The 20,440-nt window shown below is 32.0% G+C and overlaps 1 protein-coding gene across 1 annotated transcript; it reads right to left on the bottom strand.

Annotated features, from left to right (window-relative positions):
- Positions 1–1,823: 1,823 nt before the first annotated feature.
- On the bottom strand, positions 1,824–20,234 carry LOC134697269 (uncharacterized). The gene is made up of 6 exons (XM_063559435.1): positions 20,131–20,234; positions 19,120–19,175; positions 18,070–18,178; positions 17,477–17,532; positions 15,744–15,809; positions 1,824–2,652 (listed from the first exon to the last, which is right to left on the bottom strand). Exons 1-6 carry the CDS (start codon positions 20,223–20,225, stop codon positions 2,453–2,455), a joined length of 582 nt encoding a protein of 193 aa, XP_063415505.1. The 5' UTR covers positions 20,226–20,234; the 3' UTR covers positions 1,824–2,452.
- Positions 20,235–20,440: the final 206 nt, after the last annotated feature.

The following is a 20,440-nucleotide window of genomic DNA, read 5'->3' as shown; positions in this document are numbered from 1 at the left end:
TGATAAACAGGCCTTGAACAGCTGGTAAAAACGCACCTTTTCACAACGTAGGGAGTCAAAATGACTTACAGACGTTTAGCAAAGGTGTCTATTTCTTTGATTTCAAATTTGTGAAAAAAAGGATTTATTTATCCCAGGCATAGATTATCTTAACCGTATTTAGCACAACGTTTTGAAATTGTTGATCCTCAATTCTCTTCAACTTTGTACTTGTTTGGCATTATAAATATTTTGATGTGAGCGTCACTGATAAGTCTTTTGTAGACGAAATGCGCGTTTTGCGTACTAAATTATAATCCTGGAACCTTTGATAACTATTTACACCACTGGGTCGATGTCACTGCTGGTGGAAGTTTCGTCCCCGAGGGTATCACCGGCCCAGTAGTCAACATTTCGGTGTTGATATGAATATCAATTATGTGGTAGTTTTTATCAATTTCCTGTATACAAAACCTTGAAATATTCAAAACATTTAGAATTTTCTTATCCCAGGCATAGATTAGCTAACCGTATTTGGCATAACGCTTTGCAATTTTTAATTTTTAATGCTCTTCAACTCTGTACTTGTTTGGCATTATAAGTATTTTGATGTGAGCGTCACAGGTAAGTCTTACGTAGACGAAACGAGTGTCTTGCGTACTAAATTATAATCCTGGTACCTTTGATAACCATTCACACCACTGGGTCCACTGCTGGTGGAAGATTCGTCCCCGCGGGTATCACCAGCCCAGTAGTCATCATTTCGTTGTTGACATAAATATCAATAATGTGGTCATTTTTATAAATTTCCTGTATACAAAACCTTTAAATATTCAACAAAATTAGGATTGTATTATCCGAGGCATAGATTACCTTAACCGTAGTTCATGTATTTGGCACAACTTTTTAAAGTTTTGGATCCTCAATGCTCTTCAATTTTGTACTTGTTTGGCATTATAAATATTTTGATGTGAGCGTCACTGATGAGTCTTTTGTAGACGAAACGCACGTCTGGTGTACTAAACTATAATTATATCATTATTTCTTAAGTTTAATGGACACCATTACAAACATACTAATCGTTACGAAATTATGAAATATTTGTTTCACAGATACAAGACTATTGTATATGTTTCTTTGTATGTTTTAACTACAATATCGGCCCCTTTCCAGAGTGTGACTTCTTAAAAATACTTGGTACTGGGCTATGAACAGCGGTACAGCTGTAACATGTAAAGCAGGATCTGATCACCCTTTTGACGCACCTAAAATCAACCTTAGTTTTGGAGGGATTCGTGTTACTTAATCTTTAGATTTCTTTTTTTATATTTTGTGTACTATTATTTGTGTGTTGGCCTTTCTCTTCTTTAGCTAGGGGTTGTCAGTTCATTTTTGAGTTTTAATGTCCCTTTGGAATATTTCATCTCTCTTTTTCAGACAAGTGAAAGTTTCAATCCATTTCTTTCTACATAAGGAAATGCGTGTAGCAAGTCAGAAATAGTTTTTCCATTAGTTTGATGTACTTGACATGTTTGATCTTTAGATTTAGCAATTTGACAGACATGACAGGGGTAATCCAGAGTTTGAGTTAAATGTTTCTTGGAGTGCGTTTTTTTATCTCTCATTGGTATTTTTTTTTTACCGCAAATAAACTTGTTTTCCAAATATTAGAAAAAAAAGAACCCGCTAGATCACGGTCGAGGAATACACATAAAAACAACCCATGTAATAATGAAATTTGATGCGACTGGCATTCAAGAAGTTAAGCTAGCTGTAAAATCAGGTTTAACATGTTTAAGGAGGCTCACGGGTATAAATTTTGCGGAAAAAAATTATACATTAATCAATTCATGTTTGTTTGCCCTAGGTGACTTTTAAAATTTAGATGTCATTGAAAAAAACTCAAAATTATCTCCATTTGGTTGAAAAATGCCATTCTTTTGGCATTGAAATTGAAATATCTTGTTTAACTCATCGGTGATTTATATTTTTTATTGTTGTTTTCGAATAACAGAATAAGCTATACATAAACTAAATAGTTGTAAAATTTAAGCGGTTTCTTTGTTTAGTTGTTGCCGCTATTTGTCCTATTAGTTCAACAACAAAAAAGGACATCAACAAAAATGTATGCTGCTTTCAAATGCAGATTTCAGTCGTAAATAAACGGTGCCCCAATTTTGTTATTTCATTTTTCTATTATGTATAAGATAAGTTAATTTATAGAAAAATATAGAGAAATCCTATATAAAATTTAAAAAAAATGATTTAGACCCGCGAGCCCCCTTTTAACTATTTTATTACAAAAAAAATGATTAACAAAACATAAACATATGTTTAACAATTAACCCTGCTAATTATCAAAAATCTGAGTCAGCAAGTGCAAATATGTCCTCTTCTTAATCAGTTAATTATGTTCAGTTAACCAAATAACAAATAAACATTTACTTCTAGATACAGCATGTACAATAAACTATTATAGAATAGTTATATACTGTTCGTTTTCCTCGCTCTGACTTTGAACATACGCAATTCTGTTTTGTCTCTGAACTCTTAAATTATCTTTGAACAGCTGTCGGCGTCTCCGTCGTATTATTATACAAATGGCTGATACAAATATCAATGTTATTGATGATGCAGTGACAATATAAACGAGAAGCGGATTGACCTTTGTATCTGAAAGCAATGTAATATATTGGTAGTATAAACAAAATGCAGATTAAAATAATAATACTCAAGTTAACATTGCCATTGCACATATTGAATACACACGTATATATATATATACCATGTTATACTTTGCATTGTATTTTCTATATAATTTACATATACAATGACGAATATAAAATTTAAAGGTGAGAAACTATATCCTTAATGGCTACACGGAAGAGAGAAAAACATAACTGCTTTTAAATGCTTTTCCCTTTAAACCAGCAACAATTCGCTTTCTAAAACTAAAATGAATAATGTCCATTTACAGAAAGAAATAGTATCTAACAATCTATGTTTCGAATTAGGAACTGCATACCACATTAAAACATACTCATTTGAAGATATAGTTCAATAAATACACTGTCAAACTAAGAGTAAAGAGAATAAGTCAATCCCCTGAAAATCAAGCGTGCATATTTTCTACATTGAGAGTACATATTGGATAAAATGAATGCTTGCCATTTAGAATATTGAGACTTGGCTGAAACTCTCAATGTTTACCAAGCTGCATATGTTCCATACATATTCACTTGATTTGTAAGATGCAATAAAGCACCATATATTAGTCTCGTTTTCCTGATGAAAACTTTGATTTTTTCGTTGTCTTTATAAACAACAATATTTGTTTACTATATTCGAAATTAAATATATTTTGTCTATGATCAATGTTGCTTTTAGCTATTTTGTTATATTTTTTTTTACTTCATTGACACAAGTTATAGGCGAGTGACATTCAGATCTAAAAAATATTTTTTTGATGCACCTATCTAACACACAGCTATATTAAATATCATTTGAAAGGACAACGTGTGTAGATTCCATTTTTCCCGGTCGTAAAAGGAAAATATGGTGCAATATTTTTTTAAATTGGGGTCAAAGGTCATTCATAAAAAATTGAAAGAATAACACTTTTGTTGTATTATTGCTTTATTTGAAGCAGCTGGTTATAACGTTAATTCAAATTTTACTTTACATGATACTATGATAACGTCTCTCTGACTCTTACTTGCGTATCTTTCATGGTTTGGCGATAATTTACGTCAATTTGACGATATCACTCTGCTATATGTAAAACGATACTTTCTACAAAAACGACGTATAATAACAAATATTTGACCTTAAATGTGTTAATATGTCTGTTCGTCCGTCAGTCTCCACTCTTTGTGGCATTTGTTGCACTAAATCAGGAAACTTATATATGTAAACAGATATACAATTCATCCAAAAATCAATGATTTCAAATATAAAATTAATTGCTTTGATCTATAGAGCTGATGTTAAACACCCTTAGTTCAGAGATGTATTATGGGATGACACGTGATTCTTCATAAATTAAATCAGTTCATTTTGACACTGACATTGGCATTGCCATTTGAGCCGTAAAGTTTTCAATCATAGTTTGAGTCCTTCTTGTCTAGTTTGTGTTCGGTCCATATCTTTTGAACCGTTGAATCTGAGTTTTCAAAACTTAGTATATGAATATACATCATATAATAGGGGAAAGTCATAAACTAAAATCAGGTCACTGTGAAATGATCCAATCATAATGGAATCCTGCCCGCGACATATATAGCTGCAAAACTAAGGTTTACCAAATTTCAGATACAGAAGTCGGTTTCACAAAAAAACTTAAGACAATATTATTCGTAAGTTAACTAAACTATTCATGATTTACGACCAGTTTCAGTCGTAAGATTCGTTTTGAAACTTACCCCAGATGCAAAATTAGAATGCGGTGATTTACAAACTAAAGTTAGGTCCCACGATGACCATTAATGTGACATTTGGGATTAGATAATTTACAAACTCTTTAATTTCGAATTTTTAACGTATTTTTTTTATTACGACTGCATTTATTTTCACTCACATGTGTGCAGTCAAAAGGTTTGCAGTTACAAATGCAAGCATTGATTTCTTACCGGTATTCAAAACTCAGATATACATATATATATAGATATTTATCAACTTATATGAAGACGGAATTTGCGGGATTTAATTCGGCTAAACCTATATATAGTTTGGGGTTTTTTTCATTCTGGAGGAGTGTCTGTGAATAATCTATTTCTTTTAAATGCAATTTTCTATTTTGTCATTTTTAACAATATAAGACAGTCGAAATCAATATTTTAAAACTAAGCCTGTAAAGTTTTTGCGTTACTGGAATAATTCCTGATACTTCGCTGTTACTGAAATAATTCTGTGTAACAGAGGCTTTCAATGATTTCAGTACCTGCACAAGCTCCCTATTACATATTTGTTTCCTTCACAAGAACAAATTTATCAAATCCAGCAGAAAGTATGACGTATTAAGATCACTTTTGTCATCTGTACTCATACATGGGTAAACCTACTGCCGTATTTGTTTGTTATATGACGCCATGTCTTTGTTTGCTAGCTTTCAGATCATGTAGTTTGAATGAGTATGCACTTAGTGGTAGGCGTGACACGATGACAATCTTTTTGGTTGGAATTCTGATATGTAGCTTGCTCAAATCGTCTTGATTAGACTTATACATACTTATTTTTGGTTTCGGACACTTAAGAGTTTTTTCGCTGCACCGATCCGTAGACGTGTCGATATGAATTTCGTTTAATTTGTGATAGACCCGCCATCTATTGATGATTTCGAAAGCGTTAAAAGAGAGTTTTCTTAGCAAACAAAGATAGATGATGAGCTGTTAGAACCTGTAAGAGTATGATAATTAACACATGGTGTATCGCCAACCATAATTCCCACTGGTTATAGAACTCGTAACCAGCACACAGCTGTTCCATGTCTAGAATACAACGAAGTGTCAGGTCATCGTTGACCCTCTGACATAAGTCCTCTTAAATTGTTCATCCGTATTTAAGATAAGAAGCCTGAAGATATCATATCATAAGCCCGGTACCTTTGATAAGTATGATTAAAAGTACACTTTAATGTTCATATACCATAAACTACATGCTTTGATGTAAACAATATAGCTTATTTTATGGCCTTAATCACGAAGCAATAGCCAACTCTGTATAATAAGCTATAACGGTTCTAAGGAATTTTAATTAGATACCAAAAAGCTTGATTGATGCTCAAAACTACAAAAAAAAGCAAAACCATAAAAAGCGACTAACGACAATCATAATGAATAACAAATCAATTTGAAAGATATCCGGCATATGATCGATATTTACGTTAGACACGCTTTTCGTCTAACTAAAGATGACCAGGATATTGACGAACGAACCTATCTCGACGAACGAACGTATAAGGAGCGGTAATTGTATGTTTACAAACGTACTGAAAACCAAAAGGTGTTGTTATGTAATGATCTATATGTTTGAATTGTATTCGGATGCAATCAAGATAATTGAGAGAAATGCATTATATATACCAACTTTAAATGGTTTTCATGATTTGTCGATAATAGACTTATAAAAGTGTTACGTATGTTACGATATCATATACATGTAGTTTTTAAAATTGTCGGAAGCATGATGAAATAAACATCATGCTCAGGAGTATTCGAGTGCACCGGCAACTTTTACTATACTCGTACAGATGTGAATGCATAATTTAGATTCTCTCAAACAATATGTAAATGTGATGCTGTGGGATTGTTTCTTTATCTGTTGTATATGTAATCTCATCAAACAGTTTATATATAAAAAATATGTCGGTTTTTTTTAGCCTGTTCATAATGTTTTTTTTTAAATGAGGAGGGGGGTGGGGGGCAGTATGATGAATGTTGACTTTTTTATTACGTAAATTGTCATCCGCCTTTTTTTTTACACCACATTCATGTCATGCCTTTCCAAATTTCATCCTAGCTGCCCCCCCCCCTTTTCGCCCCTAAAATTCATATGTTAGGTCTGTTATACCTATCAACCTCTGACGGAGCAATCTTTTTAGTTTTTAACTCGTCATCAGATTTCATACAAGGCTTACTTGGTCCATCAAAAATGCAAATGACGACATTGGAACCTTACAACAAATGTATAAGATAAATGCAGATACTAATGTTTATATCAAAGCGCGAAAGCGCTGTAAAGGCAGTTAATTACAGGTTGTGTGTATTTCTAGTCCAGTTATATCATTATCTTCCATAGAACAGAGGTGGTTTGTAGAATTTAAGATTTAGAGTTCTTTTGTACCTAGTTCACCTATATCTATAGTCTACTGTTTACAGTATATTTTCTGTGCCTCCCATGAAATGCATTTTTAGCCATGGTCTTGTCAGTTTGCTTTAAATTTATGAGTTTGACTGTCCCTTTTGTGTCTTTCGTCCCTCTTCTTTAGACATATAAGAACTTTTTCTTTTCAATATAAATAGACTATTTTTAATTATTGATTGTATACGCATATTCTATGACTCCCATAAAAAATAGTTCACAAAGATTGACTAGTCTCTGTACTGTGTGTATAGCAAGAACATCAAGTAACATAACGGTAAATGTACATAGAAACATGTCAACTTTTTTGATGACCATACCTGCCAACTGTCAGTATTTGCAGAGTATTTCCCCCATCGAGCTCGAGGCTCCCAAATGGCAATTTTGTAAGAGCAATTTTGTCGACTATTTTAAAGAAACAATTAATTCAACAATGGCTATGAGCTTGTTAATGCACGAAGATGGCAAAAACCACATTAGAATATATTTGAAGGGAATCCATGACAAATCGTCCCACTTTTTCACTAACTCGCCCCACTTTAAAAACAAGAGTGTACACACTGAAATGTCTCGCCTTCTTTACTTATCATTGATATTATGTTGATAGTCCTAATAATAAAGCTTTATTACAACTGTCACATAATCTTAACATGAACCAAGAAAACTAAACATTGACCTTTGGACCATGAAAATGAGGTCAAGGTCAGATAAACCATGCCAGGTTGGCATGTACAGCTAACAATTCTTCCATACAACAAATAAAATTGACTAATTGCTTATAGTTTAAGAAAAACAGACCAAAACACAAATGCTTAACACTGAGCAATGAACCGTAAAACATGAGATCAAGGTCAAATAAAACCTGTGCGACTGACATGTAGATCATGAAATATTTCCATACACCAAATATAGTTGACCTATTGCATATAGTATTAGAAAAACAGACCAAAACTCAAAAACTTAACTTTGACCACTGAACCATGAAAATGAGGTCAAGGTCATATGACACCTGCCAGGTAGACCTGTACACCTTACAACCATTCCATACACAATATATAGAAAACCTATTGCAAACAGTATAAGAAAAACAGACCAAAACACAAAACTTAACTATAACCACTAATCCATAAAAATGAGGTCAAGGTCAGATGACACCTACCAGTTGGACATGTACACCTTACACTGCTTCCATACACCGAATATACTAGACCTATTGCTAATAGTATCTCAGATATGGACTTGACCACCAAAACTTAACCTTGTTCGCTGATCCATGAAATGAGGTCGAGGTCAAGTGAAAACTGTCTGACGGGCAAGAGGACCTTGCAAGGTATGCACATACCAAATATAGTTATTCTATTACTTATAATAAGAGAGAATTTAACATTACAAAAAATTTTAACTTTTTTTTCAAGTAGTCACTGAACCATGAAAATGAGGTCAAGGACATTTGACATGTGACTGACGGAAACTTCGTAACATGAGGCAACCATATACAAAGTATGAAGCATCCAGGTCTTCCACCTTCTAAAATATAAAGCTTTTAAGAACTGAGCTAACATCACAGCCGCCGTAGGATCACTATCCCTATGTCGAGCTTTCTGCGAAAAAAAATCAGGCTTGACAAAAAAACTGCCCCAACCTGGATTACCAAATCGCCCCACTTGTGAACTGTGTTAAATCCCGTTAATATTAATCCTGCCAACTGGTCCCACCTAATGGAAATCGGTGAAATCTAGATAAATATATTATTAACCAGGATGAATTTAGTAATGCCAACTCGCCCCACTTATGGAAAAAGATGTTATCCCATTGATTATAAGTTCAATTCCTTATATTGCATTATGATACATTTAACAGGTTGCTTTTCAATTGTTATGCAAATAACTAAGCTTCAAAACTTACAGTTATTCTTCAACAATCTAAAACAAATTATATATAATTTCAGTATATATCAATAATAGTATTTAAATTAATTTTCGGTTTGTTTGTATTCTGTGTAGATTAGTTTTCATTAAAGTGAAGCGAGATTTTATTTTTAATTATATATATATTAATCTTAATATTACCGTTTTTTTTTATAAGTAGGGCGAGTTGGCAGGAGTAATATTAAACATGATTTAACCAATTTCACATGTGGGGCGATTTGATAAATCAGTTTGTGGCGGTTTTTTTAAAAAGTGGGGCGATTAACCAGTGGGGCGACTTGTCCTGCTTCCATTTGAAGGCCCCCTTGAAGGTTTTGTATGACTATATGAATTATCTTTCACGTAAAACCCCCATGTGCATTTTGAAAAGTTGTCAGATATGTTTCTAACTCCAGACAAAATCTACCGGTATGAATGAAAAAAAAGTTTTCAATTAAGGCTCTGTGGCCATAACAGCTGTCTCATTAGCATTTTAACCACTTCCCATATTTGCAATTAAAACAATAGAAGAAAATTATTCAACGCAAAAACAAAACTTACTTGTAAATATGAAATTCTCTTTACGGTATAAGTTTTTCTCATTGTTTGAGATTGTACAGTAGTACCTGTAACTGCTTATACCTATTTCTTATTCACTTTTGCTTGATAAACTCACAAAATATCATATACATTGTACCACATCTCCTTATTTTTATAAGCATTCCAATAACATGAACAATTGTAATTCAATTCTATATACCAAAGCAAAATGAACTGCACCACTTTCATTCACTAGTATGCATCTTTTGGCAAAATACAAGTTCTCAAATGACACAATATATATTTATTGATAAAAAAATAAAATTTAGTATACAACTCTTTAACAGGTATAAAAAAAGCACAGCTGTGTCATAACTTGTGAAATCTGTGCTGAAAACATAGACATTGATGGTATTTGAGTAATTCCATATGTGAAGCTCAACATTAGCTCGTCAGTTGGTGGTGGACAGTTATAGTTCCTTCCTGCAGGCTAGGATGAATGACTTTTCAGGAAAACCAATTTCACAAATCAAAACTTTCCTCTAGATTTCTCCTACAATATTCATCCAGTTTAGTTCTTTTGTTTTAATTGGACACCGTCCTGATTTTTAATTTTGCAAACCATTCAGTCTCTTGCTTGCAAATGGTGCATGAAAATAGGATGGGTATGGCAGTAGACAAGTCTCTTTAATGTGGGTTTGTGCCCTGAAAAAAGTTTTATAACTTAAGTTTTTTTGAAACTTGTGCAACACACATACCTAAATAACTATAACATAGAAGAGAGCATCATTCGTGTCAATGTTTCGTTCCTGTTTACATTGTCATTGATATTTTTTCAAAAAGACTGCGGCATAGCTCATGAATTCCTGTCATTACATCCTAAATTAATATAATTACTGCTAGAATAATTATCAGCATGATCATGATGATATACGTACACTATCATTGTACAGCCCAAGTCTTCAGTATATATAATTGTTGCATTCATTCACTCCTGTGTTCAGTCGTTCAAAAATATTTAAACATCAACAAATGAACTTTAATAAGGACAAGAAAACACTAGAAAAGATACGTACATACAACCCGTGTTTTATAAGTGTATTTGAAAGAGAAATATATCTGGTTAAACGATGTATAAAGGAGAAACATATCTGGTTAAACGATGTATAAAGGAGAAATATATCTGGTTAAACGATGTATAAAGGAGGAAAAATTGTAGATATTGCATTACGATGCTTTCTACCTAATAGCACGTGGATATGTTTACATATTTAGACTTGACCCAGTATGACCCGTACCTTGTAGGTCACCGCCGTCGTTTAAACACTAGACTACAGTCGTGTATAAGACAATAAAAAGCTTAAGCCTGTACTATTTGTGTGAAGTAAATGTGTTTGTTCTGTACATTTAAATTGTTTTACCTGATAGCAAGGACGTATATCTATCCGTTTCCCTCTCAATTCACTTTGTCAAATTCTTCGAACTTCTTCAAAACATACGTATTACTGCGCCCGGAAGTGAGAAAATATGAGAAATCCTCGTAAAATAATGCTATCTTCAATTTTGTGGAATCCATTTTGTTATATTTATTATACAAAGATAAAAAAAGTTACGATTGATTATGAATTTGCATATCATTATACGGAACGTTTATGGACTATTTTCCATAGCTGTATGTCGGTCATTTTGGCGGAAAATCATGTACACATACACACGTAGATTGGCTGGTACCCGATCGTAATGTTACACATCACATATATCAAATAGCTAATACCCGGAACGTAGTACCGGGAACCAGGATAATACGTAGACAACATACATAACTAATACCGAAATTGAAAACGCTTTACGGTTTCTCGTTCATAAACCGAATTCCGCTTTGAATTATAGAAGATGCAATATTAATCATGTTCAGTCGACTTTTCATTGTTTTATCAACGTCTGAAAGAATCTTTAGATGTCAGATAACACTCGAAATTGACCCGACCTCTTTCCACACGGAATACACATATTGATAGTTTGTAGTCAGGTTGACTGCTTATAATGCAAAATACACACTAATAACAAGTTCTAAAAAACGAACAATACACACTGATCGTTTCTTTAGTCCCCAATGTAAATGAAAAAAACAAAAACCATATCATACCATAAAAAGAAGAGGAGAAATTCGAACATTTCCGGATCTATTTCTGGCAAAAAGACCCCCTGCATAGATTGCGTATGAAAAGATGAACCTCATGACTGAAAAGTCAGGCCTTAAAGCACTGCCTTTAAAAAACAATACCAATAGCGTTTGTGTAGTAGAACCATACCCCCCAACCCAAGCTTATGAAAAAAACCATACATTATAGCCAAGGCTTCGTGTTGAATGCTGTTCTTTGACCCATAATAAAAGGATATTAGTATACCAGAAGTCAATAATATATAAGGTAACCTTATATATTATTTACTTCATTGTTTAGCTAACAAACAAGCTAGCCAAAGATTATACCTTTACCTACACACTCAATGCAATTATCTGTAATTCTGTTAAATTATCACAAAGAATAATCAAAATGTTCCCTTGAAATTGCAAGCCTATTTGTGATTTCCTGACATATTCTCCTTTCACCATTAGGCAAAAACCTGGATCGCTGTTATATTTAAAATCAGCAAAAAATATTTCTAAATAAAATTCAGAATGGAAATGGGGAATATGTCAATAAGACAACAACCCGACCAAAGAGCAGATAAGAGGCGAAGGCTACCAAAGGTCTTCAACTCCGCGAGAAATCCCGCATTCGGAGGTGGGACTCAGCTGGCCCCTCAATAAAATTATGCACTAGTTCAGTGAAAATGGACGTAATACTAGACTCCAACACATATAAACGAACTAAAATTAAAAAATACATACACGACAAACAAAGGCCAGAGACTTTGGATAGGCGCAAACATGCGGCTAGGTTAAACATGTTTTGTGAGATCTCAATCCTACCTTATACCTCTAGCCACTGCAGTTTTGGTCCTCGTGGAAGGAAATTTTGTTTAAAAATTTAAGTTATGATCCTGGACACCAATGGTAGAACTAACGGAAATAAAATAAACGATTCAAACCTAGAAAGTGCTGTTGAGGCATGGTGTACAAATGTATGTCATTCGTAAATTGTAAACTTATCATTTTGGAGTTTCGACGAGAAAATAATGTATTTCTCTTCTTCCCTATAATAAGCCTTTCAAGTCTATAGGTCATTATTTTTGACGTTTGAAATGTGGAAGGATTTCGTTTAGTAATATACCCATTGATTTAGTGTAGAAAAATGGGTACACAATAACTTAATTTACGGTAATTACATGTTAACTATAATTAAAATAAGAGCTTTGTCTTAAAATTTTCACATGAAGCCATATAACTATAGCAATTTGATAAATGTCATACAAAAAAAAATGTATTTGTCTCAAGAATGTCTAAACCAACATTTCAAAATGATGTTTTAATTTTATTTTCTGATTTTTTTATTTTTTTTATGCCATAATGTGATACTCACTTGAAATGTGTGCGTCGGTAGGGAGATCTGGTCCAATTTTCTAGAGCTATATCCCTTAGTACTCAAAAGATTGGACCCTCACCCGTATGCGCCCCCTATGACGTGGTAAATTGGATAATAGTATTCGTATAAATTTGCAATTATAATGAAAAAGCTAATTGAATGAGCGGAAAATATAATAACCATAAGAGATGCAACTGCACTTTGATTAGCAAAAGTATCTATACACTAGTAATACACTTCAATATCTATTTTTTATAGCAACCCCTTTTCCGACATGCAAAATATTTAAAAAAAAATATAATTCAGAAAGTTATTTCTTTGATTTGATCAGGGTTCCTTGTAATCAGCCTAATCTGGCTTGTCTGGGGGCATAAGCCAACGAAAATAGATAAATTTCGAAAAAGAAAACAAGATTTAAAATTAAAAATCGATTATATCAATATGGTAATATTTGATATCTATTCTTTCACCATTTTATACCCCCCAAAACACTTTTGGGACCTCAAATTTTAAAACAGAGTCTTGAATATCGTGTGAACCTTTTTCTATTGCAGCAAACATTAAGCTATTTATGATTGGAATAAGCTTATAAACAGGTAATATTTCTTTAAAGTACATGTTGAACCATGCAATTTCTTTCACTTGGACGATTTTATGTTGGATTAATTCATTAATATGTATAAACTACCGCTCCCGCTTCGTACGATTCGTCAATGCAAGTTACGCTTTCGTACGTTCGTTCGTCATTATCCTGGTCATCTCTCATAAGACTCGACGGTGACGCTCGAACCAAGTAAAACTTCGAAGAATATTTAAAACACGTAGTTCTATTTAAAATACGACTTAGGTAATATATACGCCTGAGGAAGATTTTTTTATTGTATTTCAAGTATCTACGAAGAATTTATTTTTTTCAACCGAATGAATAGAGATCACCATATATTAAAGTATGTATAGAATGTCAACGTACAGACTCTTGGCGTGGCCTATACTTACCAATTTGCATCATCAATTAGTCTACCGTATGCGATGGTTAAAACAGTAGGAAATTTAAAAGGTGGACATATCTCACGTTAAAGTTCCTGGGGAAATTATCAGATTTGACACATTTTTGCGTACTTTTAGTTGCAAAACTAAAATGTACATTGATCAATTGAGGAAGAAGTAGTTTTCAATAGTTATTCATAAATAAGTGCAAATATATCATTGGTTATGTACGAAGACCAAAAAACGTTGATATCTCAGCTTCAATGGTCCTTTGATATTTGTTTTCAAAATTTGTGCAAAACATGTTTTTGTACCCAAAAAATTGCCTTCATGGTTATTCATACCCTTTTTCCATGTTTTCGAAGCCGATTTCGGAAATTTGATTGAAAAGGGGGAGTGTGTAAAAGTGTATAAAATCCGGAATAATACAGAAATAACAATATTTATTAAACGAGTAATGAACTTTTGAATAATACGAACATTATTAATAAAGGTTTTAAGCCGAAGAAATGAAGAAAAATATGAAAATTGGCACCATTTTTATAAAAAATTCCAAAAATGTTACAATTTTTATTTCTTTTTTTTTCGCAAAAATTACTTCTTTTATTTTTAAATAATATTTTTTTATAAATTGACATGTTAAAAGTACATAATTTTTGCATTGTGACAACAGAAAATAAAGCTACATGTCAATTTTTCACGCTTCAACGCTGTTGGTCATTTTTCAATTTGGAATTATTTCTCGATTTTAATTCAATTTTTACAAAAATTGCATTGTACGATTTGTTTACGACCGACCAAAAAAGTCATTAACTAAACGTCTTTTCTGAAAATGTCACTCGCCCATTATGTTTTAAACTACAAAATGTATTATATAAAATATCAGTATCATAATATTTGAAAATTACGAGCAAATGTTTGTTAACCTCGTTGTCGGAGAAAAAACACATAACTTCAATGTTAATTCCCAGATAATATTTGATATGAATTCAAGGTAGCACAATATAAAGTTTTTTTTTACTTCCAATCACTAAGCTTTGAAATGCAGTAACTTTCTTAAGAATGCATAGAAAATAATAAAAGAGGCATATATTGATAGATAAAAGAGTAATCTTTTAAATGAATGCAATATTTTTATTATGCAATCATTATGTAATCAATTATAATGTAATTAGTGGCAAAATCTGGGTAAGTTCACTTGGACGAATTTAGCTCTATCATCTCTTCAACTCTACAGAAAATTTTAACAAAATTTTAATCAACACACCATGGGCTTCAAAAGGCTGCTCAGATTGCCTCTATGGTATTTCATTCTTTCATAAATCTTTAATTAGTGTAAACATCCTTACCACATAAAAGAAGATAATGTTTAATTAGGGGTAAAATTTGCTATTTCTACACATCCTATCCGAAATCTGACACACCCTTTTGTAGATAATGGCCATAGGAACAACGTATGATAAAATCAACCCTCTAGGGATACCTATGTAGAAGCTTATATCATTTGAAAAATATTTTAGACACAGTTAACATGTGATAGTTAATTTATAATTGGTTACATAATTATTGCATAATACTTACTTGCATTAATTTAAAAGCATAATCTGTTAGCTATCCAAAACTGCCACTTTTTTTAAATTTTCAATCATTATTAAGAAAGTTACAGCATTTTAAAACTTGGGAGTTGGAGTTATAAAATCTTTGTATTGTGCTACCTTTAATATGAAGAATTGAGATATGATTGCAACAGCCGAAATAATAAAGTTCTGTTCTATTTTGAAGAGGTATTTATTTCACGTTTTGATTTACCTGTGATTCAATGATATAAGTAAACAATTTGTGATAATCATGTTTTGTGTACGTTCAATACAACATTAACTTTTTCGGAACCCATTTTTTAATCCAATATTTTCTTTTATATTATGTAGAACAAAAACACACTTACCATGTTTAGCTTGATTATTTGAACTGTCTTGAACTGTAACAAAGGGCTTTATCATCCGTGAGGTACCTTGAAAATACAAACCACCGGTAAACGGAGTAATGTTATTACAGCACAATAGACCACTTGCTTCATTAAACTTTATAGGTGTTACTCAGAGACGCGTTGGTTATGACGTTCTTTCACCCCATTTTTCAAATATTTGATGACTATGTTGAACGCATATATCCCATCGATCAAACTAATGATAAAGGATACAACAGATACAGTTAAGTCGGCCTCATATCTTGACTTAAATCTAGAAATTGACAATTAGGGTCTGTTGAAAACAAAACTTTACGACAAGAGAGATGATTTCAGCTTTCCTATTGTGAAATTTCTATTTCTAAGTAGCAACATTCCAGCAGCACCTGCATACGGGGTAAATATCTCCCAATTGAAACGATATTTCCATGCTTGCATTTCCTATCATGATTTTCTTGATAGAGGGTTGCTGTTTACAAGGAAGCTATTAAACCAAGAGTTCCAAATGAAGTTGACTGTTATGGAACAACCGTTTCACAAATGATATCGGATATGTTCTTTCCGTCGTAACTACAATACCTTCCCTTTCCTGAATGTGACCTACCGAATTAGACTATTTACCTGATTTCTTATAACATAAGCAACACGGAGGGTGCAACATGTAAAGCGTGATCTGCTTACTCTTTCTAAGCACATGCGATCACCCCTAGTATTTGATGGGGTTCGTATTGCTTATTCTTCAGTTTTCTATGTTGTGTCATGTGTTTTATTGTTTGTCTGTTTGTCTCCTTTCTTTTTTAGCCAGGCGTTGTCAGTTTATTTTTTTATGTATGAGTTTGAATGTCCCTGTGGTATCTTTCGTCCCTCTTTTATTTTTCATAAAGATGTATTCATGTTTTTAACATTGTCCGCGGCTTTTGGTATAGAGAAATACATCTTTACCTAAAATTCCAAACGTATGCATAATGAAACGTATGTATTGTATTGTTATTAGCTAATAGTAACGAGGAAAACATTGTCCTAATTTAATTATTATCATTGTAACTGCTTATTTAGAGGGGTGCCAATAACACCCTTAATTGTATTAAGAATGTATGTGGCTAAATCATAGCTCATTGTGGACTGATTTCTTTCATTTTCTACTGTTTTTTTAATAGTTTTGACGCCATTTTGTATAATAATAAACTTGATAGTCTTAACTTAACTTGACACTTTCTGAACCTTTTTCTACTTAGAGCGTTACGTAATATCATGTGTGTATAGCTGTATATGTCGCGACTGACACTCGTATATTAACAGTAGTATTTTCATATCTTTCTGGAACAATGCACTTGTTCTGCATATAACTTTGTTAGTAACAATTTTGAATATTAAAAAACATTGGTACTGCCAGCCTGGTATGAATACAAAAATTGTGAAGCACAATTTCCTTTCGCGCGCATATGTTTTTGTTTGGAATTATATTATTTTTCAGTGACAAAGAAGCTGGTTAATGCAGACCCTCTGTGGACTCTGGTCCACATAGGTTAATGCACATTTAATGAATAAGAAACGTCAACAAACTTATATGACATATTTTTAAGTTTTGATTTGCGTAAGCAATATATTTATACATAAATGTATGTCTCAATTTAGTGTGCCAAATACTGAAATTACTTGTGTTGACTAACATGTACTGTCAGTGACTGTATCTATTTTGAAAAAAAAAATACCTTCCTGAAAATCTACTGTTGTTAACATATCTACACACCCATAGATATAATCACATCTGTAGTAAAAAAAAAGTATTAAAACATTAGAAATATGTGGTGAAATATCAATATAGAAATGCCTTGAAACAGTTATAATCTTTATATTTGATGTTTGTGCTTTTTTAATGTTCTAAAAAAAGATTGTTATGTTGTGAATAATTGACTACATATAGGACACTAAAATATCAATTACAATTAGTAGAATAAATGGAAATAATAATTCGATCAATATTTTTATCAATTTGGATGATATTATACATGTTATATGTATCTCAGATATGTATCTCAGATAATAATGGCAATTTTTTTTTATTAATCTGCTGTAGCAATCGCAATGATTTTTCGATATAAGAGAAACAGTTCATCAAAACTGAAGCTTCGTACATTTGTTGTAGATTTGTGGGGTTTTTTTTGTATTTTTTTTTAAGGTATAGAATTATTTTCCTGGTATCTAGTATGAGTTTATGAGTTTATTTGCATATTGAAAGATTTTGTCTTTCGTATTATCTGATCTTATTAGTAGATATAAAACTGTATACAAATGTTTTCTACACCTTTTGCTTGCTAAACACATACACGTATCCACACAACCTTTGCCATATCTGTTGTTAAAACAAGGCGTGCAACGATCACCGTTTGTGGACTCAAATCCATCATCACATGCTATATAAAAAGTAATAATGAAACGGCATTAACATTAAAAGAAAACTCAGCTTATATTTTTATATTAATTTCGTTTATTTTTTGTCGAACAATTAATAACTCAACACAATGTAATAGTTGTGAAATTGAATGATAACATGCATTGTATTAATTTATCTGATTATTTACTGATACATTTATAACAACAACTAAAAACATCCCGGTATATGTTAAAGATAAAAAAAAGAAGATGTGGTATGATTGCCAATATGATAACTGTCCACATGAGACCAACATGACGCATATCATAGTGATAACAACTATAGGTCACCGTACGGTCTTCATCAATGAGCAAAGCCCATACTGCATAGTCAGCTATAACAGGCCCCGATATGTCAGTGTTAAACAATTTAAACAAGAAAACTAAATACCTTATTTAAATAAAAAATGAACGAAAAACAAATTTAAAACACATAAACAAACGACATCCACTAAATTACAGGATCATGACTTGGGATAGGCACATACATAAATAATGTGGCAGGGCATGAGTAAAAACGCACTGCTTAAATATTCAGATAAGAAAACAATTTATAATATAATACCTTTTTATAATAATGACAATTAAAAAAAGATAGCAGTAATTCTTTATCCTTCTTGTGATGGTTTGTTGATGAACAAACGTTCATTTGGAAGATTTACTAGCGAACTTTATGGCGTAATTGTAACCATGGTATTGTCTTGTTTTCAGTAATACTGAAATTTGATTTCTTGTTCACAAAACCTAAACGTGAATTGAAATTTTGCATATTTCTGAAAAAGTACAGAAATGTTAATTAACTAAAGCCGTTTAGAAATATTGAATGAATTTTTATATAATCGATGAGCGTTTAACTTTTTAGAAAGAGCTGAATTACTGAAAATAAGTGCCGTTGCTTTATCTGTCATATTGTAAATCTCACCTATACATCCAGTATTTTTTTTTTCAAAAAAATCACAGCAAAATCTTTTTGTTTCCCTGTAAAATAAATAAATAGTACAGTAGTGAAGTGTTATAAGTTTTATAAAGGTAAATGACGAAAAGGAAAATTAATGTAACTCATACATCGTCTATGTGTCATTAGTTTTGACTTAAAAGTATTAAATTACATCAATCTTTTAGAAAGACACAATAAGTGTTTCCTTAAAATCATTTAACTGTATGTGGTAATTTACTGTGAATTTATTGTTCATTGTTTTTATAAAATTTAAAACATTTGTAACAATTGGCTGCAGTAGATACAAATAGATGATTTACCTGTCAACTATTATAGAACATATCTATTTATTAGTTTGCAATCATAACGTCTAACTTGTCTTCCTAAACAATTGCATTGTATCTATGCAGATGTGTTGAACAGAATTCTCATTTCAGAGAAAATCAATTTATTGTGTTTTAATTAACTGCTCAGCGCTCAGTCGAGGAAAATAATGACTAGTTGTAGTTTTGTTAAATAGTTTTGATATATTGGTACTGATGTGTTCCACTATTTGGTCGATTACTTGCGACTTTATCAGTTTTGCTGGACATTTATACAAAATGCATTTCAATTGGCTGATTTGTGACTTAAAAAAGACCTTTTTTTTATTTGTTGGAAATCGTACCTGCACTGCTGACATCAAAACCATCTTAACCTTCGTTCTTCATAGTTTAATTGAAATCGGAGACTCGTATACCAATACTTATTAATGTTAAATAAACATAGAGTTTAAAAAAAATATACATAAACTGTATATATCTTAATTCTCACTGTATTGTATTGTGTGATGCTGTCGTGTTGGTACTTTTACTCGTCTGGTTCATCTGTATACTATTTGGTTGATGTATGTTGAATAACCCCCATGTAATCCTTAATCAAGGAAATTGTTTGATATACAATTATCCTTAGATTTTACCTTCGGATTTTTTGCTTTAAAATAAAAAAAACACTTACCCATCATGACTACTCTTGTTACAAACTCCAGGGTCAAAATGTGCTTGACCTATAGTGCAAAACAGAATAATCAATGATTTCAAATTTTTTATCATGACCAGACACTTTACACTTCATCCGGAAGAATAAGTGTATACGCATTTAATGAACAAGCACTGTTTTAGTGTACTGTACCGGTTATACTCATTTGTTAATTTGTATACGGACCGTATATTCATATAATCTATTTTTCCCACATATTTATATTATCACCACTAGGTTTCTATGAGACCATATGCAGCCATGCTAATATAAAATCAGATGTTTATCA

The sequence above is a fragment of the Mytilus trossulus genome, chromosome 14 (assembly GCF_036588685.1).
Source record: "Mytilus trossulus isolate FHL-02 chromosome 14, PNRI_Mtr1.1.1.hap1, whole genome shotgun sequence".
Classification (NCBI taxonomy): domain Eukaryota; kingdom Metazoa; phylum Mollusca; class Bivalvia; order Mytilida; family Mytilidae; genus Mytilus; species Mytilus trossulus.
Note: the sequence above shows the minus strand (reverse complement) of the source record. Positions and strands in the feature narration are given on the sequence as shown.